Source organism: Orussus abietinus, unplaced genomic scaffold, assembly GCF_000612105.2.
Source record: "Orussus abietinus isolate OABI.00-Male unplaced genomic scaffold, Oabi_2.0 scaffold103, whole genome shotgun sequence".
Taxonomy (NCBI): domain Eukaryota; kingdom Metazoa; phylum Arthropoda; class Insecta; order Hymenoptera; family Orussidae; genus Orussus; species Orussus abietinus.
This window is the reverse complement of record NW_019394339.1, coordinates 257,301-280,198: the sequence shown is the minus strand read 5'-3', so window position 1 is coordinate 280,198 and position 22,898 is coordinate 257,301. Positions and strand designations below refer to the sequence as shown.

Sequence of the window (22,898 nt, the reverse complement as noted above, 5' to 3'; positions counted from 1 at the left end):
AGATGAATTAGTTTAAACCGAAGATTAACTGGTTTAAACCGAAGTTCAACTTGTTTATATACGTTTTAACTCCAAGTTTAAAGCTGAGTATAAACTCGTTACTAGGTCCAGACCCAATAAATCCCGGATTTAGGAGGACGATAGAGATGCGATTTATTGGATTCGGACCCGATAAATCCCGGATTTCGAGTAGGATGGACACGTAGTAAAAGTTAGTGGGATTCCGGCCTTCCAATTATAGGGCGTAGGGATTTCCCCGAAGGTTAGGTTGGCGCTCCTGATTGGTCCACGTCGCTCTCCTCCGGCTAACCTGGATAAACGAAGGTGGAGGCGAGTCATAGCTGGCGCTGGCGCTGGCACCTGACCTGGTGGTGAACGTTCGCGTCAATTAACGTAAAGAAGAAACGTCAAGCGGATTTGCACGCGTCGACGAGGAACGACGCGTGTTCGGTCGGATTCTCAGGTCTTCAATCGTGATTCCGAAGGCGACTTTCCCGTTTCAGGACCGACTCCAGGGTAAGGGGAGTCGTCGGGTACATTTTCGAGTATGCGATGCCTGCGCGCAGACGACGCGGTTGCTCGGAATCGTACAACGATCCCCTGATCCTGAACCTGATTAGCGGCTGTGACGGCTACAAGTTAGGTTACGATGATCACGAATTGGGGCTAGAGGACCACCAGGAACCCTACCAAGAAGACGTTTCGTTTGGGACGAATTCCCCTCCGGCAGCGACCATGACGTCCAGGGATCGGACCAACGAATTCGTCAATGCCATCCGCGTTATGCGGGGCAGGATATCCAGCAACCCAAAGAACCTCTCCGACACTCGTCAGGCTCGACGGTTTCAGAGTTACTCCAACTTCATGATGATCGCTAAGAACATCGGCAAGAACATTGCCAGCACGTACACCAAGCTGGAGAAACTCGCATTATGTAAGGATGGCAACTTCGTAGTTAAGTTAGGCTACTGTTGCTGGATATGCAACGGCTACCGAGTTGTAAGTTTAAGCATCGCGTTCCATGTATCGTCAGGTTTCGAGTCGCTGCGAATCTTGCGTGGTCTTGAAATGACGTTAATTACTTAGTTTTAAAAGATACCTATCCTGCATATATCCTTGTGGTTGACGTTTCATTACCATGAAATGTGCAACAGACGTATGCATGTAAAGTTGTAAAATTCAAGGTATTTTAATCTCGAGGAATTAGTACATCTGATTTTTAATTAAATTTTGCGACATCTAAAGAATAGATTAACATTAACAGGATTAATATAACTTGCATTCTTTTTAACTATAATCGTCAGAATTAGGGAATTTTTAATTTCTTGTAACCTGAAATGTTTTTCTCCTGTTTCAGTGGCAAAGAAAAAATCGATATTTAATGACAGACAAGTGGAAATAGATGAACTGACCAATATTATAAAGACAGATTTAAGTAGTTTAAATCAACAAATAGCAAAACTGCAGGAAATGAGTAAAAACCAGCGAGATGGTTCGAGTTCCTCGCAGATACGACACATTGCCTCTCATTCTTCTTCGGTAGTCGTGACGTTACAATCGAAACTGGCAAACATGTCGAATCATTTTAAGAACGTCTTGGAAGTACGATCCGAGGTAAATAAGCATAATCCTAAGATATGGATTAAGGTGCTATTGTCAACGAGATCATATCAAATTGATTTATTGTCTAATTACAGAACATGCGAGAAGAACAGAATCGACGAGACCAATTTACACAAGGATCTGTAACTGCATTGGTACCATCGACAGTAGTCTCTCGTACTCAAAACATGCTACTTTTACAAGAACAAGATGCATCGCCTTCTGTTAGTATAGATCTCGAAACAGCTTCGGGTCAGCAACTTACAATGCATAGGCCTATGTATGACGATACGGTTAGTGTTTTAACCATTGCTTCTTAAAAAGACAAATGCTACTTACATCTTATAAATAGTTTTACGGTGAAATTTATTTAGTTTAATAAAAAAAATAATTGTTAAATTGATATCTACAGGATGCCTATGTAAGATCAAGGGCAGAAACCATGCAAAATATTGAATCGACCATAGTTGAGCTGGGCGGTATCTTTCAGCAACTAGCACATATGGTTAAAGAACAGGAAGAGATGGTTGAAAGGTATGGGTAAATTTACATTTCCGTCTACAGTAGTAATTAATTTTAATTAATTTTTTATCCCGTTAAAATGCGAGTTTATCGACTACCAGAGTGTTCTAAATTGTCGTAAAATTGTCCTGACCCTTTGGATTCTCATATCAGTGCCTTTAATAACTGTATATTGATCGAAATATGAGAGCTCGACACCATTTTGGTTCTGGTCTGGGCTAAGATAAGAAATTTTACAAAAAACTAGTTTTTTGTAAAATAATTTCTCAATTGTTGATTACCAAGTACCATGGCAAATGGGAAATATTATAACATACGTTTCCTTAATGTTCCAGGATAGATAGCAATATCGAGCATACCGAAATGAACGTGGAAGCAGCGCATTCGGAAATTTTGAAATACTTTCAGTCTGTGACAAATAATCGGTGGTTGATGATTAAAATATTCGCAGTTCTCATATTTTTCTTCATATTCTTTGTAGTATTTTTGGCATAGGATAAACACCACGCGTAGCAATAATTATTATTGTATAATTTTGTATAGAGCAATAGTTTGTAAAAGACGGGTAACTATCAACGGTCGTTGAATTCAAGGCATTTTCATTTTTCTTAAACCGATTTCAAACTGGGGAAAGGTCAGATCCTTAACAAACATATACCACAATGTGCTCGATACAATGTCTACAACCAGATGAACATTTCCAATGATTTTGCAAGTTAAAAGTGTCACTTGTACATTGTACTGTATATCTTAACATTAAATTAAATGCGTCGAATCAGCTCGGATAATAAATGTGTACTTTTCAAGATAATTATTATTTACAGTTATTTCTGTCCAGTATGTAGATATGTGTGTACGTTTTATTCGACAGGGTAAATGCAAACGGTGTTCCAGCTCCGTTAATTTAGAAATAATAAGTTACATTTTCTTTTATTTTTTATCAAGGATTAAGATGATATGAAAGGCGCTGAGAAATTTAATCAACGTCGATAAAATAAAATTCATCTATACCCTTTTTGGTGGTAACGTCATTCTGAATATTCGTGGTAACATAAGCTGGCGCGTCACGTTACCGACATTTATATTTATGTTGAAGTATTTTACAGTCTAAGTTGAGAATTATACTAAATGAAGCGTTCCACGTGTCATTTTGGTAAAGTGATGACAAAGACATCGATGTGAAACTATTGAAATCCTATGAATTCATGACTGTTTATATTTTGACGAACCAACGTTACCATCTGTGACGTTTAACTGCAACTAAATTTTTGCTCTAAAAACACGTCTCAGCCGCAGGACCAACCAGCATTCTCTTGCAATCGTTGGTGAAAGTATTTTCCATATTTTCCCATCTGACTCCGTAATATTCCATTTCTACAATATTCTAATTTGTTCGGGTTAGATCCTGAAATTCTTCATTTTCGATTCTAAGTCTCCAAGAAGCCTAAAACATCGAAAACGTGCACGTTGGTTCTAGTTCATGACAAATAAACAAATTTTATATGAAAAATGTAATTTCATGAGTTTCAGGACCTACTTTAGGGCCTCCATATTCACGTGGTAAAATTTCATACTAATCTGTACATCCAATTCGGAGGATACTTTCCTCAACGATTTGACTTCTCAGATATACGTAGGCTGATTCTTTCATATCACCTTAAATAACTTATGTTATAACAATTTAAACGGTAATTATGTCACAAAAGAGCTACATGACGTGCTTAATAAATACTTTACTTTCATGTTTCGTAATGACAAGGTTATTGTTATCGTTCAGAGGAACTCATTTCAAATAGTCTCCTAGATATTACTCTAATATCTTGTTTCAAATGTTCGGCCGCAAAACTCGACCGAGTTTTTAATCTCACAGATTTTTATTACGTGAAATTTCTGACTACCTTCGCTCGCATGCGTAAAATTTTTAAATCGCCAACCGGATCAGACTTCAAGCCAAGCATTTCGTTTTGACCGTCTTTCGCTCCGCATATTTAAAAATTGTTTAAATTACTCTCACCGCGTGTATGTAACTAATCGAAAACGGAAAATATGGACAGTACAAAACTCCATAGGTATTACCGATCTTCTGGATATGATCTTAAAGGACTGGTAAGAACAAAAATATTACTATATTAAAGTGTTATAAATAACCTTATTGAAGGTTCGATGGAAATGGAACTATTTAAAAAAATTTTTAAATATCCGTTTCTTATGTTTAGTTTGATTTAGTAATTTTGATTATACTTCGCAACATATTCTTAAAAGTGTAGACAGATAATTCTGCGATGTTTATCAAAACTGATGAAATCAAAATTATGTAAGAAATGAAGAAGTAAATGTTATTTTTGTTATATGAATTTTTCCTTTTTTATACAGATATATCGACTTCTAATCACCGACAATGATCTTAGACTAATCCTACGGTTTAGTCCTTACTGCGGAATGATAACATTTGTAACGTGTGTTGCTACGTTAATCGTAGTAGCGTGTGCTATATTTGTAAGTATATGTCACACTTTCCTTAGATTAGTTTCTAATGTATAGACATGCCACAATTAAAGAAAGCAGTTAAATAACATTTTTTTATAAATGACATAACATTATAGAATTTCACGAGTGTTTGAAAAAATTGTTTTTGCAGTTTAGATCATTTGGAAGCGTAATGATACAAAGAGTAGATAGGCATTACCATTAACTAAAAGAAATTTCATTCCTTTTGAACTGCATGTTATCGACATGTATGTACTTTTTTCTAGTAACATTTCCATACAATTTGTCATATCTCTTCATAAATTTTTAGAGCTCAACTGCAGTTAATATGAACAAGAAAGCTTATTACTATTTGCAAGATGAAACAACGAAGGTAAAATAATTAAGAACAACTTCGAAAACGAACCTGACCGTTTTCTTATGTCTCGTAGAAATTGCCAAGAAAGGAAAGCATTTCAAACATTAGACCAGCGTTTAAATGTATCCAGGAGCACGTAAGTATTCATCAAATTCAACGATTATTTTTGCAATGTGACTTAAAAATTTGTTGAAGAGGATACGTATACAATAAAAATCTATTACTCAATTTACTGTATTTTCAAATTTACATAAATCTGTATTTGGTAATATCGATGCGATGTAAATGCTGTAGAATATTCCATGATATATGATAATTTATTTTCAGTTGAAGCTAACGGGGGTGTTTCAAAAAAAAATCAAAAGAATGGTAAGTGTATGTAGTAAGTTGCGGCATGTTTTTTTTTACATTTTACGTTTACTTCTAACAGTTGTGCAAGGAGAAACTGGAGATCGATATAATGAACAGTCGAATTCACTGTATCAACGAATTGCTGAAACCGGAGGTGAGTTGATTCACAATGAGTAACTGATAAAAATATAATCACCATAACTCAGCTCATGGTGTTTATGAATCAAGAATTAAAGAATAAAAATAATAGCGACGTACGTCAGCATAATTCTATGTTTAATATCTTTTTATCGACCTTCCTTAATCGTTAATACAATATTTTAGACACAGTCTCAATGGAGAAAGTCCAGATCGCCGAAAGTATTCTGTCGTAATATGAATTCTATTTCATCAAAGTGATGCTTAAATGACCACGAAGATATAAACACAAGAGTACATGGTAATAAAGTTCAATTAAAACGTTATGTACAACTCATGTAATGCAGGTAGCTGTCTCGCATCTGTTCACATCTTGTGGAAAAACATTGTATAAATTAATGTGATTAGCGTATTAAAGTAATATATCCTGTACTATAAAGTTTTAAATATATTAGACTTATTTAAACTTGTAATTCAAATGTTCACATTCATTAGCGCTACGATAGCAGACGTTAAATTAATTCTCTTCGACATATGCTACTCAACATTGTGATAAATTCAAAATATATAATTCGAACTTATATATGTACATTCGTACATGCGTCTTAATTACCTCTGGCCATAATTCTGAGTTAATTTCATACAATTATCTATTCATAAACAAAAAAGCAGAATCATGACGAATAAAATATTTTCTTCATCGCAATATATCGACTTAGATTTACATTGAAATTTTTCATATGGGGCTGACTCAATTTTTGTATGTATTACCTAAATAAACTGTTTAGTCGGCTGATTCTATATATGACAAAGGATGACGAGTCAAACCCGTTGACATGCGTATTCACGGGGTTGAGTTTCATTTTACGAGCATTCTGCCGGTTCTAATGAAAATACCCAATGAAAATGGATCGAATAACTGAAATCACGTTTGAAAATACGGTACTGCGAAATTTCCCTTCATCTATGCCTTCCACATAGGCAAACAAATAATATTTATCATCGTTGTAACAAGAATATACTGGAACGCCGATTGATCGTATTCCGTTATGAATCAGTCAGTTTTGTTTTCAAATTTCATCAGTTTCGGTCAATGCCACCCGTTTTGTCCATTGACTATAAAAGTATGGACTGCTAGTTGCCAACTTCACACGGGCTGCCAGGATATCAGCGCCATCGTGGACAAAGAACTAACGATTTCGTATACCCGGAATTAGAGGGCCTATTACGTAAAGCAAATTGAGCGAAAATGTGAAAAATGAGGAGCTCACGGTATTACGGAACGTTTTTGGTGGTGAAAATGAGAGACATTCATATGAACTGGCTCGTCACAATTTTTTAAGCGAAATGGTGAAGCATACAAGAAAAGATAGAAAATTAGCGCCGTGAATGTCATCTTTTATGGATTGTGATACTGAAATTCGAAATGGAAATCCTCGCGGGTGTTTTGATTTTTGGCAACAATCGTATTCGGGGACGTAATAATAACCTTGTTAGAAGAAGAAAGGAATTACGTGATGCCTCAGATCCATTTTCGTTAGAAGAAAGAGAATTTACTAGGATGTACAGGTTAGTTTTTGTTATTGCGAGGCTATATTACATTATTAAACATTGAAAACTGTTAAATAATTCATGCTTACATGACATGATAAGAAAATTATATTGTTGAACTTCTAATTATGGTATGTACCTTTATTTGAAATATTACTAGACCGGAAGTGCTAGTGATCTCGTTCTTTCATATAGCGTTACGTAATTCAGCGAATAAACCCACGTGAGATGAAAGTGCAAGTAGTGAGCGCTCTCGTCAAAAATACGTAATAAACGCCCAGAGATGAGTTGGGAAATTGTTCACGGGCAGGGTCGCGCGATCGACTTCGGGTGTGTACTATAAGTACCATAAGTATGTATACTCATTACACTCTAGGATAAAAAGAACAGACAACGCGAACAAAACTAGTGACTCGTACGAGTTCCTGGCACCGTGTAAATTCGCCTTTAGGATTAAGGCATTAATCCGATTGGTTAATCCGCCTCAAGGCCATTCCAGGTTCCGCGCTCCGCGTGCATGGAAATGAGGCATAAGCCAGGTGGGCAGGTCTAGCAGTCGGCATGGTCCGCGGTTTCGAGCGAAGACGCGGCGCGGGAGATGTTGCGAAGGAAGACAGAGGCAGCGAGGCAGGAGAGCGAGAGAGGCGAATAAGTGTCCTTAAGGCGGGAGGGAGAGAGAGGGCGCGAAGTGCGGAAGGCAAAGGCAGGCGAAAGAAAGAGAAACGGCGAGGGAAAGAGAGGCCCAGTGGAGAGATTCGGTGGATCCGGCGGATCGGCCTGGCCAGTGGACGAAACCTCGTCTCGGCGCGGAACAGCGCGGAACCTGTCGGAAGAGACTGGAGGAACGGGAGGAACCGAACGGCCGCTCGTGCGCGGGAACCCTCGGCGTCGGACTGTATCGGTGTTGCGTTTCACCTCTCGTTCGCCTGGGCGATTTCTATGAAAGTACCGTGTCTCCCGAGCGCCCAGCCGAATCCCGAGGCTTTGTTTACCAGCAGGAAGGACCTGGGGCCGCGGTAATCAGGATACGGTACGTCGTCGGTCCAGCTCGCGCCTACTCGGCGCAGGCTCGCGCGCGACCCGATCGGCCGACGCGCGGTTCCTCGTCGACGTCGCCGACGTCGCGGACGTCGCCGACGGCGCCGCGGGATCCGGGGCCCGCTCCCCGCCGCCTAACCCCGCGACCCTAACCACAAACCGAGCCTGTTGCTTCGGTTCTTGCGATTTCGGTCGCTTCGCCCGCTCGCCGGCTTCGGCCAAGGCCCGGGCGCTCCGGGCCCCGACCCAACGGCAAACATAACCTGCACTCGAGAACGTCAGATCTAGGTTAGGTGTCCAACGCGCACAAACCGTCGAGACTTTCCTTCGCGAACGTTTATCGTGGATTGCCTTTGACAAACGATTTTTCTTTCGGAATGGGAGTTTTACCATCTTGTAGCTTCGTGTTTGTCCTGCACCTCTTCGGGGCCATTCGGAATATGTAGGACAGCGGAACGGTTGGAGTAGCGTAGCGATAGTTGGACTTTATTTCTATGTATGTATATCTAGGATGAGAGAGGGCTGCGCTTGAATAATTAAGGGATGTAGAGTTCGTCGTGGTTTATTTATTTCGTAGCGTTTTGGAACAGTCCTTGGTATGTGGCTCTCTTTTTTCTTGCGATAATTCAGATGCTTCTTTTATCATGACCGTGCTCAGTTTATGATCACATGGGAAGTAAAAACAACCATTTTGGATTATTAACGTCTAAAGGTTAATGATTTATCTTTGTTATGTAAAAATGGGCTGAAATGTGTGCCGTCTTGATATGTGCTTTGGTTGTTTTTATTCAGCTTGTACATTGTTTGAATAAATGTATTACGTGATCGCTTTGGTATTGTTCGTGGTCGCAACTAAAATTATGGAATCACATAAATTATCATTTGTGGGATCGAAAATCCATAACTGTTTATTCATTGTACCGTAACACGTTCTGCTAAAAATTATTTTAATTTTATATTCTTTTTTGGTACAGATTATGTTATTTTTTTAAGAATTAATGAGTACTTCTAAGCAAATAACGTACAGTTAACTTTTAATGTACTCTTGATGGTCGGTCAGAATTTCATTTACATAATTAAAAGAGCAATTTCACTTGTGAATAATTCATTGATTAAACTGAGTTGTTTTAATTATAATTATATTTTGATTATATATAACTTATGGCCCTACAAATACCTATATGTAATGTTATTATCCGATGATATCCTAAGCAATTAATAAAAGAAATCTCATATTCTGTTACTTAGATCAAAAGTGGAAGAACGAAAGAATTAATCGGACGCAATGGCGTTATCCGAGCAGGCGTCAAAGTTATTAGACTTCAACCAAAAGTTGGATATAACGCTCCTCGACAATGTAGTAGGATGTATGTATACCGGGATAGGTGACGACCAACGAGCCGCTCAAGGAGTATTGACCGCCCTAAAGGAGCATCCAGATGCTTGGACTCGTGTTGATACAATTCTTGAATATTCACAGGTAATTGTAAACTAGACGTTAAGTATCAAGAATCTGTGCTATATGAGAATGCCTGCATAGGCTTTTTTTATCTCGTAGATTATGTATTAACGGTATCAAAATAGTATGAGCTTACCTAGTCTTCTTCTCTGTTACGCATCGCCTTTATTTGTCTCTCAGAACCAACAAACAAAGTACTATGCCTTACAAATTTTGGAACAAGTGATAAAGACCCGATGGAAAGTGTTGCCAAGAAATCAGTGCGAGGGTATAAAAAAGTACATAGTAGGACTTATTATCAAAACCAGTAGCGATCCTGAAACCATGGAAGCTTCTAAAGTATATTTGAATAAATTGAATATGATATTGGTACAGGTAAGTCGTGATCAAATACATAATGGTATGTTAAAGGAATTAATATCGAAAGCTTCTGTAACGTAAGGTGTTTTAAATGCAATTGAAAGAAATATTTAATGAGTTTACGGATTTATAAACATCTTTATTAAGACCAATTTAAGTTCAGTATTGTTATCCTGTATTTTAATGCAATTATATTTGTTCGAGTAGGTTTTGAAACGGGAATGGCCCAAAAACTGGGAATCCTTCATCGGCGACATTGTTGGCGCAAGTAAAACGAACGAGAGTTTGTGTCAGAATAACATGACAATTTTGAAATTATTGTCGGAAGAAGTGTTTGACTTTTCGAGTGGGCAGATGACTCAGACCAAAGCGAAGCATTTGAAGGACACAATGTGCAGCGAGTTCTCACAGATTTTCCAACTTTGCCAATTTGTAATGGACAATTCACAGAATGTGCCATTGGTTGCGGTAACGTTGGAGACCCTTTTGAGATTTTTAAATTGGATTCCACTTGGGTACATATTTGAGACGAAGCTGATCACAACCCTGATATTTAAGGTAGGCTCGTTAGGCTAAGTTTAAAGATCATACGATACTCTCAATAGAATCTGCAGTATCAACGAGTTTTTTTTTGCATTCAATACCTTTTAATCTCAAATGTATATAACAAAAAAGATACTACAAATTTGTCGATACTTCAAGTTTTTCATAACTCTTCAGAGAATCCGCATTTATAAAAATTCAAATTTTCCCTTTGTCATCGCTTAATTACTAAAGTATAAAAATAAGATTTACAGATTCATTGAATTCAGAATGTTTGGAATTATAATGCAGACATGCTATGAATCTCACCTTAAATTTCTTATTATTCCTGAAAAGAAATGAAGCAATGGTCTAATATTAAAAGTCGGTAAAGACATGGATTGTTTGATTATTACATACTACAGTAATCTGCTGTTACTTATGTACAATATATTGTTATTTAACTTCAAGAGCAGTCACTCTACTTTATAAATAGTCATTCAAACAAAATCAAACTGATCACAGAACGGTACGCTTTAATTAAATATCTAATTGCCTTAAGGTGATGTGAAAGGATCAATGTAAATACATCTGAGAGATCCAATCGTTGGGGAAAGTATTCTCCGAACTGGATGTACCGAATCGTTTCAAATTTTACAACATTAATATGGAGTCTATAAAGAAGGTCCTGGCACTCGTGAAATTTCACTTTTTGTACAAAATTTTAAAAATACATATAAATAAATTGTTAAAAAATTGAAATTTCATGAATTTCAGGACCTTCCTTATAGTCTGCATATTCACGTTGTGAAGTTTGAAATAAGGTAGGTATACCAGTGGTCGAACACGTCCCAGCTGCCGAACACCACCTTAGATATTTCCTTTTATTAAGCATTCCATGAATAATGCTTGTTCGAACACTGGTACATTCGACTTTTCCATGTCTCCGCAGCATAAATAATAAATTACTCAATATATACATATATATAGCATGTATTTTGGAAACTAGAAATTCTGTTTTTTACATCGATTCAAGTCATCCGTACCTCACATCGGTCCTTATGTGCTTAATCTTGATCTAAGTGTTCGGCCATTGGTACACTTACCTTAATTCGGTGACCCCAATTTGGAGAAAAATTTCATAAACGAAACCTTTTAGACGCCACTTCCATATCCCCTTAAAAGAAATAAAAACCTTTTGCAGTTTTTGAACGTGCCGATATTCCGGAACGTCACCCTGAAATGCCTGACCGAGATCGCCGCCGTGACCGTGACGAGTTACGACGACATGTTCGTCGTCCTCTTCGTGAACACGATGCAGCAGTTGGAGCAGATGCTGCCGCTGGACACGAATATACGTAACGCCTACGCGATGGGCCAGGACCAGGAGCAGAACTTCATCCAGAACCTGGCCATGTTCCTCTGCACCTACCTGAAGGAGCACGGCCAGTTAGTCGAGAAGAAGCCGTTGAACGACACCCTGCTGAAGGCGCTGCACTACCTCGTGCTGATATCCGAGGTCGAGGAGGTCGAGATATTCAAGATCTGCCTGGAGTACTGGAACGGCCTAGCGGCCGACCTCTACAAGGAGAGCCCCTGCATGTCGCCGTTGCCTCTCTTCATGGCCAAGAGCAACATGGCCATCCCCCCGAGGCGACTCTTCTACTGTCCGGTCCTGACCAAGGTCCGGTACATCATGATCAGCCGGATGGCCAAGCCCGAAGAGGTTCTCGTCGTCGAGAACGAGAACGGCGAGGTCGTCAGGGAGTTCATGAAGGACACCGACTCGATCAATCTTTATAAGAACATGAGGGAGACCCTGGTTTACCTCACGCATCTCGATTACGTCGACACCGAGAGGGTCATGACGGAGAAGCTTCAGAATCAGGTTAACGGCAGCGAGTGGTCCTGGAAGAATCTCAACACGGTAATTATCCCCCCTGGATCGGAATGTGCCTCAGGGTGGTTCTTACTTTCAATGTTTGCATTTACTTCGCGCTATTCACCCCTAGCTTGGTTCTATTTTACGTGGAAATAATTTCTGTGAAATTTGAGCTTAATCGGACCTAGGGAAAGAATGCCCCTGAGCTCTTGTAATCAATTTTATTTGTTTTTCTTGCAAAATATTAATTTTATGCAAAAAATCTTTATACAAAAGTTGTAGATCTATTAATAATACGCATATTATTATGGACGCCTTTCCTCGTATGACTTATTGTTTAAAAAAAAAATGCAAAAAAGCGGATCACGAATACTACAAGTTGTCTAGTAGAGGCTTATTTAAGGGGTTCCCATAAAGCACGTAGTACTTTTAGTCTGTGTCCTCTATTTCTGAGGGTTCTAGTCCAAGTACTACGTGGTTTGTGGAGGCAAGAGCGTTCCATAGTAACTTAGTATAGTAATAGTTTAATTTAGTATTTTGTTCCTTTTTTTAGTACAGTATAGTTTCGCATTTCTCTCAGAAACAGTCATACGACAAAAAGTCGTACATAATAACATGCGCATTTTAAATAGATCTACAACTTTTGTATAAAACTTTTTTGCATATAATTAATATTTTGCAAGATAAATAAAATTGACTTTTTTTTTGTTATGGCTTTCTCAACTTCCAAGGGCCCAGGGGCACCCTTCCCCTTTGTTCAATTAAGCCCAAATTTTACACAAACTATTTCTACACACAATGGAACCAAACTAGGAGGGATGGCGAAAAAAAAATGGCAAGAAAATGTTTACTAAGAATAAATAAGAGCGACCCTAGTGCCTCATATCTGATAGTTGGTTCCTTTTGGTGCCGTTTGTTCGCTCCGTAGTTGATAGTTGATCATCCAGTGTATGCAAATTGGTTGTTCCGTGGTTTTTCCTAGTTATGCTGGGCAATCGGCAGCATTTCTGGCGCTATGCACGAGGAGGATGAGAAGCGATTCCTGGTGACTGTAATCAAGGATCTCCTTGGCCTGTGCGAACAGAAGAAGGGTAAAGACAATAAGGCCATTATTGCCAGCAACATCATGTACGTCGTTGGACAGTATCCACGCTTTCTGAGGGCGCACTGGAAGTTCCTCAAAACCGTAGTGAACAAACTCTTTGAGTTCATGCATGGTAAGGATGTTTTGCTTACCGCTCCTTGGGAAAGAAATTGTTAATCCTTGAAGAAAAAATTCAGTCCTTTTGACCCAATATCGTGCCATTGATTTGCACTTTGCATGCGCAATCTGGCACTTTACCATATTCTCACGTGAGTAGTTGCGATTAATAATAGTTGGAATGAAGAAAGAAAGATGAATGTTTTTTTTTTTTTTTTTAGAGAGACTCATATTTTTTGTATACAATATATAATGTGATGGACTAAAACGACTCAATTTCTGTTTAAGGGTTAAGTATAGTGATAAACACAATCGATATGATTGTTGAATTTCATTAGGGATTTGGGGTAATTAGCAGAAAGACAAAAAGAATTAATAGTTTATCCATCGTTAATTATACATAGGAAATAAAGAAATTTCTTAAGTTCATCGTAAGCTCACTGTTGAGATAAGATCTTATCATTGTCTGAGGTCAATGCATGAAACTATTGAAATAACTAATGCGTTTCCGTGGCCCGTGAATCGTTTCTTGTCTACGGAAAGTTTTATCAATAAGTAAAGCTACACGTCTATAAAAACAAATATCAAGTTATATCGTCACCTTGCTTTTGTCACTCGAGCAATAAGAACGAGAAAGATAATTTCCCTTAATCAAAATGCCTGTAAGTGAATGCAATTTTCTCACTAGATTAGATCCAGATAAGAAATAATCCTTCCGATATGGGTATTCAATTATCAGAGGTTCAGGCAATTTCTCGTATTATCTCCAATGACGGTGAGAAACTAAAATGCCGGCAGGCTTCGATTATTACGTAAAGAATCGCGTTATCTAAAGTGAATTCGAATAATAGTTTGCAGGGTTACCGTGAATATCTTATTTTAATATAATTTCTCTCTTTGTGCCTGTAGAAACACACGAGGGTGTTCAAGACATGGCTTGCGATACGTTCATCAAGATAGCGCACAAGTGTAGGCGGCATTTCGTGATGGTGCAGGTGGGGGAGGCAGTACCCTTCATAGAGGAGATCCTATCGGATATCAGTAGTATTATTTGTGATTTGCAAACACAACAGGTAAGAGATCTCCCTACCGTAGGTAAGGTGTTTCCGATTAGAATGACTGGGAATAATGGCGTCTCCTTTTTCCATCAACCATCAGGTGTATACATTTTACGAGGCTGTGGGCTACATGATAAACGCTCAGGTTGATACCGTGGTTCAAGAAAAGCTTATAGACAAGTACATGCTGCTGCCCAACCAAGTGTGGGACGATATCATCAGCCAAGCCGCCAAAGTAATTAATCGGAGTCTATGCGGAGTAGCAATTTCGAGTTAACTTAAAATAAACATTTTCTACGACCGTAAAAAATCTGTCCTTTGCAGAATGTCGACGTATTGAAGGACCAAGAAGCTGTCAAGCAGCTCGCGAGCATCTTGAAGACAAACGTTAGGGCTTGCAAAGCCATTGGCCATCCGTACGTGGTGCAGTTAGGAAGGATATATTTAGATATGTTAAATGTATACAAGGTAATGGCGAATGTACTTCGTACCGTTGCGATTTTACTTAGCCCTTTAGTTACGAAGCGCCACTATAGAGGCCCCCTTTATTCCCATGCAAAGTGAGAAATGAATATCGTATTCATATTAAATGTTACCCATGAAGTATTGTAAGGAGACATAACGCCAATGGTCGGTTTCGCAGAAAGTGGCCCCATGATCTCAAATTTTCGCTGATCTAACGATGCGAGCGCTACTTGCGGAGAATCAGGAAACTCCACTCCTACATATCCAAAACATTTCTCATCAACGTAAAAGACCTAAAATGCTTTTAATTTTGCAATTAAGGTGCGCAAAGTGAAACGATAATCCACGTATGATGTACACAATATGATGTTTTAACGTTATACAAACTATCGAATACGCTAGGCGGATAATTTTTAATTGCAAAATTTCATCGAGGAGGCGCTCTCGGTCCTAGATCGGAAATAATCTGAACATCTTGGACCTCTAAAGTGGGGAGGATTTTAATACATGGCGTTAGATCTCCTTATACTACTTCATGATATTGCCCACCGCGGTGAAGCTATTTATACAGACGGTAAATCTTCACGTCCAACTTAGCCGTGGTTAAAGGGTTAACGTCGATTTAGGTATTTTTCTCATCGCTGTAAAATTGTTCTCTATCTGCTATATTATATGTATTCGTTAACAGGTTATGAGCGAGAATATAAGTGCGGCTATCGCATTGAATGGTGAGGTTGTTATGAAACAGCCATTGATTAAAAGCATGAGGGTTGTCAAGAAAGAAACACTCAAGTTAATCTCCGATTGGGTTAGCCGATCGAATGATCATCAAATGGTGAGTGTACTAGCGATTGGAGCGAATAGCGTCCCTAAACTTGGTGAAAGAAAAATGTCTTGGCAATTCGTCATTGGTCAAACCATAATTAGTGATTGACGTGTTCGTTATTCCTTCTAGGTGTTAGAGAATTTTATACCGCCTTTATTGGATGCTGTGCTGCTAGACTACCAGAAGACGCACGTTCATTGCGCCAGAGAACCAGAGGTGCTCAGTACTATGGCCACAATAGTAAATAAACTCCAGAACCACATAACCAGTGAAGTACCAAAAATATTTGATGCCGTGTTCGAGTGCACGCTCGAGATGATCAACAAGGACTTCGAAGAATTCCCGGAACACAGAACAAACTTCTTCCTACTACTGCAGGTATAACGATAGGTCGTCGCGTAGTGGAGAGATCTCGTTCATTTTCTCTACGTGTCCCGTGATGACTGGATTTTACGTCTCAACAGGCTGTGAACGTTCACTGTTTTCCTGCGTTCCTTTTCATTCCACCGGCACAATTCAAACTAGTCCTAGACTCCATAATATGGGCCTTCAAGCACACCATGAGGAACGTAGCCGACACGGGATTGCAAATCCTACATCAGCTACTGCAGAATATCGAGCACGAGGAGCAGGCTGCTCAAAGCTTCTACCAGACCTACTTCACAGACATTCTACAGCATGTATTTAGCGTAGTTACTGACACATCTCATACAGCTGGTGAGTCCGGAATATCGGCGCTTATTTTGTCGATAAGTTTCTGCATTAACTGCTCGTCAACTGCAAGTTCATAAGACGAGTTAATACTTTCGGTACAAAGTATACACTGGTACAGAATATGTTAAACGTATAGGCTTTTAAGATGATATGAAAGGCGCTGAGAAATTTAATACAGGCCGATAAATTAAAATTCATCTGTACCCTTTTTGGTGGTAACGTCGTTTTGAATACTCAAGTGGTATCATAAGCTGGGACGTCGCGTTACCGACATTTATATTTATGTTGAAGTTCTTTACAGTCTACGTTGAAAATTATAAGAAATGAAGTGTTCCATATATCATTTCGGTAATATAATGATAAAGAGATCGATGTAAAACTGTCGAAATCCTGTCAATTCATTTTTCTAACGACTGTTTAGGACCAACGTCGCCATCTCTGACGGTTAGCTGCAACTAAATTTTTGCTCTAAAACACGCGTTAGCCCCGGGACAAGCAAGCATTCTCTTGCACTCGTTGGTGAAAGTATATTCCATATTTTCCCATTTGACTCCGTAATATTCCAGTTCGACGGTATTCAAAATTGATCGAACTAGGTCCTGAAACTCTTCATTTTAGATTCTAACCCTCCATGAAGCGTAAAACGTCGAAAACGTGCCCGGACCACGCCATGTTGCTTCTAGTCCATAATAAATAAATCAATTTTTGGTGAAATGTGAAATTTCATGTGTTTCAGGACCTACTTTAGGACCTCCATATTCCCGTGGTAAAATTTGAAACGAATCGGTGCACCCAATTAGAAGAATACTTTCCCCAACGGTTTGACTTCTTAGATATATTAGGCTGATTCTTTCATATCACCTTAATGACTCTTTCAAATGAAAAACTAATTATTGCAGTTTTCGGATTAATGAAATTAGTGAAATTAAGGGGGAATGGTACATCATTTTCTCTGTGTGTGGTGTCGCACCTACGAAAGCTACAAGCGAGGAAACTTCGCACCCAAAAATGTCTGTACATAATGTACTTTGAATAACTCGAATGGATGAAATCATAGCCTTTTGAAAATATAACTTTCCCTGTGGAGCCAGATTTTTCAATTATTTGTCAGAAAAAATACAAATAATGAGTAAAAATTCATAATGATAGCCTACGAATCTGTCATGGCGGTCCAACATGGCCTGTGTCGTTCCTCGTTCAAGGCTCATGGCACTTTTACACGGAACCACTGATGATAATAAAAAACAGCGCTACGCATGGAAAGTTGTACCCTCGTCAACTTTACCCCATATTACTGGGAAACTCCATTAAATAGCAGAATTCTACATTTTTGGGGGCGAATATGCGAAACCGTCAACGAGGACATTTCCCTTGCACAAAACTTAAGCGAATTTCCACCACGAGCGCTAGTTGTACGTCGTGACGTTATGCGCTGTAGAAGATGCGCAATGGACGACTGGCAGAAACAGCTAGCTACATGATCGTCCTTATCGGGACCTTTGTAGAATTTTCCATTCAATGCAATACGTACATGCTTCGTGGAATTGCGCACAACTTATAAATATCGAGTTCTTTTCTTGCGTAGTACAATAGATATCTGTTTTGTAATGAATTGCTTCATTATAAATGTCTTTATTTCTTTACGTTAAGTATGAAATTTTTGGCCGATTCCCGATTTGGCACCCTGTTACTCTTACGCTCGACGTTCCTGGAATAAGGCTGCTTGACATCAAAATACGTCACTAGTGTTGCCCCTGCTCACCGTTACGTGGCAGCACGGTCAACTCGGGCTTTTTTTAAACGTACCATTCCCCCTTAACGCGTCGATCCAAGATCGAGTGAGGAGGTTTTAAAATAATGAGAATTGTTCATGTTATCTGCGGATATGCTTCATTCCTTGTGCGTTTAAGTAAGTTACATTCAATTAATGAATTGCATTTCATTGGCGCAGGTTTGACAATGCACGCAACTATTTTGGCATATATGTTTACACTGGTCGAGTTGGGAAGGATCAAGGTACCACTAGGCCCCATGACCGACAACATGTTGTACGTTCAGGAATTTGTTGCCAGCTTGCTCAAAGCAGCATTTCCTCATTTAACGGACAACCAGATCAAAATTACAGTTCAAGGCCTGTTCAACCTCGATCAAGATATTCCGGCGTTCAAGGAGCACCTCAGAGATTTCCTTGTTCAGATCCGGGTGAGTGTGGATGTATTCCCAGACGTAGATTATCCCTGCGAGTGTAGATTATCGTGTCGATAAACACCATCATGGACGTCGGCTATAGGGACCCCGCAAACCGATCTACTTGTAGAAGCAGCTACATTGAGAGCGAAGGAACAGGGGTTGAATTTTTTTTCTGTTTCTCATATTACATAAAATAGCTGTACAACACGATATGGCGAGACCATCTAAGTCAGATCGCATTCCAAAGACGCATACAGAATTTTAAGGCGAAGTGAAACACGGCGAGAAATTTAATCGGCGTCGGTAAAAAGGATTCTTCTAAATACCTACGTTGCCGACGTTCGTTTTTATATTGACAGCTGGGTCGAATTATATTGGGTATTGTACTAAATGGCATACCCTATATGTCGTTTCCGTACAATAACTATATAGAAATAGAAGTAACACTCCAGATGTCCCCCGAGTTCATTGTTTTTTATGTCCTAATTGAATTTAGGGCGCCATCTTGCGCCGTGATTTTAGTGTCAACTAAATTTTTAGAAGCTCATAAGACACTGTTTTGGTCTTTATCCCGTTAAAATGCGAGCTTCTCGATAACTAGAGTGTTCTAAATTGTCGTACCATTGTTCTGACACTTTCGTAGCTCATATCGGAGCCTTCAATAATTGTATATCGATCGAAATACGAGAGCTGGACGTCATTTTTGTCCTGTCTGGGCTAAGTAAAGAAATTTGTTTAAAAAATCCAAACTTTGAAAGTGTCAGGATAATTCCTGGGTGCTCACAAGTGAAGTTTCGGACAGTAAGGTCCAGTACCCTTAAAAAAGTGTCTAATTGACTGGGGGGGATTTCATGTCATCTTAAAGTGTGCCAATTACTAACGAGATTCCTTCGTGCCCCCCAGGAGTACACGGGAGAGGACGACTCGGACCTGTACCTAGAGGAGCGGGAAAACACCTTGCGAGCGGCTCAGGAGGACAAGAGGAGGCAGCAGATGGCGGTGCCGGGCATCCTGAATCCTCACGAGATGCCCGAGGAAATGCAGGACTGAGTCCCAGACGGCCCCGCCGAGCCGACCCGTCCCTTCGTTTTTGTCTAAATAAAAAGGAGAAAAACTCTGGTAGCCTCTGTTCCGCGTTTGCCCCTCGATACGCCTCGTACGGTCACCCCGAAGCCGGTAAAAAAGGAAAAAAAAGAAAGACGACGCCTCCGCCTAAAGAAAACTATCCGGAAGCCGCCGCGATCCCTTCTCGCCGCCACTGCCAGCGCCGCCACCGTCGACTCGAGCGCCACCTGGAGCTAGCCGCGAGCACGACCACCGCGTCGCGCTCGTCGAGAGAAAGAGAAAGAGAGAAAGAGAGAAAGAGAGAGAGAGAAAGTGAGAGAGAAAGGGAGAGAGAGAAAGAGAGAAACAGAGAAAGAGAGACTCTTCTCTCGACTCGTATTCCTGATCGTCGCGACGCGGCGAATGCATACTACTACTACTACTGATTAACTACTTATTAAAAAACGGGGGAAAAAAGGAAAAAAAGAAAAACAAGCTGACGAATGTAAAATACTTATAACGCCCTAGTTGAGGAGATGAGACGGTGAGACGTGGTGATTGTTTGTCTGTTATAGGATGCGCGCGAGAGGGAGAGCCCGAGAGAATTTCCGTTGTGGATATGATGTGGGAAAGAGAACGAAAGGGGAAAGAGGATACGTGAGAATGCCTGCTCGGCGATGCTATTTCATGGACTCCGGGGTCTGCGTGGCCTCGCCTTACCGGTCACCCGTGTGTGCAAGGGACGAGCGCTAGAGAGAAGTGTGTGAGTGCGTGGAAGAGAGGGACACGGCTTGGCCGATCTCCCTGTGACTCGGACTACTGTCGTATTCGCCCTGGGTGAATATTCTTAACCGCGGGGCCTATTCTCCTCTCCCAGTTTGTACTTTAGAATCGCGGCCCGAGGCGCCGTCGCCGAGGGGAACCCCCACGCGGCTCGGTCGAGATTGCGGGGCCTTAGTTTGCGAGACTCTCGGCCAGATGGCGCGAGGGGACTCCTCGCGGCGGCGCCGCCGCAACTCCAAGAATGGGCCGGCCACGCTCGGCGGACGCAGACCGATTTAGAACAAAGGCAAGGACGCAAATGTTAGAGCGTGATAAGTCGTGATATGAAAGTCTCATGTATATCATACCGCCATACCGAAAGTTCCAAATATTTCTACAACTTTTCTCCTAATTGGGCGTACCGAATCATTTGAAAATTCCTCACGAGATTACGAAGAACGCGGTGCTCGTGGAATTTCATTTTTATGAAAGAAAAATTGTATTTATCTCGGACAAGAACCAAAAGGAAGACATTTTTGGCTCGGAAAGTGGAATTTCACGAGCATTGGGATTTTCCTTAGGGCCTCCATAACCATGTGTTAAAATTTCAGATTATGCGGTACACCCAGTTTGGAGAAAAGTTTTATAAATATTTTCACGTTTATACATGTATGTAGAATGACCCTTTCATATCCCCTTAAGGGGACGTGATAGTGGCATCTGGAGGGTCAATCATTCATGAAGCTTTTCTAGGAACTGGGCATACTGAATCGCTTCAAACCTTACAATGTAAATATGGAGGGTATCCTGACACTCATGAAATTTCATTTTTTAAGTACAATTTTGAAAATATCTATAAACAAATTTAAAAAAATGAAATTTCATGGGTATCGGGATCTCCCTTAGAGCCTTCATGTTCACGTTGTAAGGTTTGAAACGATTCGGTAGAGTTTGGAGAAAAGTTTCATAAACCAGACCTCTTTGACGCCACTTTCACATCACCTTAAGGTGGATTCACCTAGCCGACATATGTCGGGGTCGATCCGACACGGAATTTTTTATATGGTTCAGTGACCCTGTTCATGGTACCTGGTGCGTTTCACGAGTTCTGTCGGTGCTGGATAAACAATGGTGTAAACAATTGCATCGAAACGCGTGTTAGGATGTGGCGACAGTGGATCAGACCTGATCAGCTCCGACAAAAAGGAACGTATTATATACGGATGTGGCTACACAGATCAAATCAGATTCGATGAAATGTGAACACGTCCGTAAGAAGTGATACGTTCATTTCTGTCGGCATTAATCTGGTCTGATCAGTTAGCCTGTACTGTAGGTACAGTATTAAGGTGTACACACAGTATCCGATGTGTTGGTGTCGACCTGACAAAGCTTCGTTTCATGGCACTGTTCACGCTATCCTCCCTATGAACAGCCTGAACAGCCATTGAGAGGCATGTTACAATGTTTTGTCGGATCGGCACCGATATGTATAGGGTGAATCGATCTACAAAGTTCTGTCAGATTGGCACCGGTTCCTGTCGGTCCGTGTCGACCTAAAGATCAATTTATACTGATCGGGCATGACGCGAAAACGTAAAGTTTCCGGTCATACAAATAATTTCACACGCATTTCTAACAGAAGTATTTATATTTAACGGATCGCCCCCATTCAGACTGTGTACACTGGGAGACATCAATGCTCTCCCATCCTGCACAGGCGATGCCGTGTCTGCAGGGGAGGCATTCAGGTCCACCATTGTACACCATATCCAGCATTGAGAGGATATTCCTTAACGCCATTCAGTTCACTTTAGAATTTAATCTCTGAACTAATGTATCACTGGGAGACATCAATGCCCTCCCATCCTGCACAGGCGATGCCGTGTCTGCAGGGGAGGCATTCAGGTCCGCCATTGTACACCATATCCAGCATTGAGGGAATATTCCTTGACGTCATTCAGTTCACTTTATAATTTAATCTCTGAACTAATGTATCACTGGGAGACATCAATGCCCTCCCATCCTGCACAGGCGATGCCGTGTCTGCAGGGGAGGCATTCAGGTCCGCCATTGTACACCATATCCAACATTGAGAGAATATTCCTTGACGTCATTCAGTTCACTTTAGAATTTAATCCCTGAACTAATGTATCCTCCGCTTTCGTCGGAACTTTAACGCCACGTTTCCGTGCCATGTCTGATCCTTCTCTAATTTCCGATGTCTTGTCAGCGTCCATGCGTTCGGTCGCCGTTGTCCCATCGAAATCTTGCATTATTCTATGGTTGTGAATTTAAATTTCGATCGTTTCGTTGAGCGGGATTGTATGCGATGATCTGGAACAGTAATGTTAGGAGAATCTTGCGA

General features: G+C 40.3%; 3 protein-coding genes across 4 annotated transcripts; all 3 read left to right on the top strand.

The window, feature by feature from the left end:
• Positions 1–307: 307 nt before the first annotated feature.
• On the top strand, positions 308–2,935 carry LOC105700086 (syntaxin-5). The gene is made up of 5 exons (XM_012425671.2): positions 308–934; positions 1,358–1,614; positions 1,698–1,895; positions 2,015–2,136; positions 2,460–2,935. Exons 1-5 carry the CDS (start codon positions 553–555, stop codon positions 2,617–2,619), a joined length of 1,119 nt encoding a protein of 372 aa, XP_012281094.1. The 5' UTR covers positions 308–552; the 3' UTR covers positions 2,620–2,935.
• A 778-nt stretch (positions 2,936–3,713) lies between these two features.
• On the top strand, positions 3,714–6,164 carry LOC105700087. Its single transcript, XM_012425672.1, has 7 exons — positions 3,714–4,230; positions 4,498–4,620; positions 4,922–4,984; positions 5,043–5,105; positions 5,297–5,338; positions 5,400–5,474; positions 5,645–6,164. Exons 1-7 carry the CDS (start codon positions 4,171–4,173, stop codon positions 5,717–5,719), a joined length of 501 nt encoding a protein of 166 aa, XP_012281095.1. The 5' UTR covers positions 3,714–4,170; the 3' UTR covers positions 5,720–6,164.
• A 1,452-nt stretch (positions 6,165–7,616) lies between these two features.
• Positions 7,617–21,401, top strand: LOC105700075 (exportin-1). 2 transcript variants are annotated; one of them, XM_012425653.2, is made up of 14 exons: positions 7,617–8,039; positions 9,296–9,527; positions 9,687–9,881; positions 10,074–10,424; positions 11,593–12,315; positions 13,253–13,487; positions 14,381–14,544; positions 14,630–14,764; positions 14,854–14,997; positions 15,683–15,829; positions 15,950–16,198; positions 16,285–16,537; positions 18,486–18,736; positions 19,628–21,401. In XM_012425653.2, exons 2-14 carry the CDS (start codon positions 9,333–9,335, stop codon positions 19,772–19,774), a joined length of 3,189 nt encoding a protein of 1,062 aa, XP_012281076.1. In that variant the 5' UTR covers positions 7,617–8,039; positions 9,296–9,332; the 3' UTR covers positions 19,775–21,401. The 2 variants fall into 2 exon arrangements, with proteins under 2 accessions (XP_012281076.1, XP_012281075.1); XM_012425652.2 differs by lacking the exon at positions 7,617–8,039 and adding an exon at positions 8,291–8,335 and having other exon boundaries at positions 19,628–19,774.
• The last annotated feature ends 1,497 nt before the right edge of the window (positions 21,402–22,898 follow it).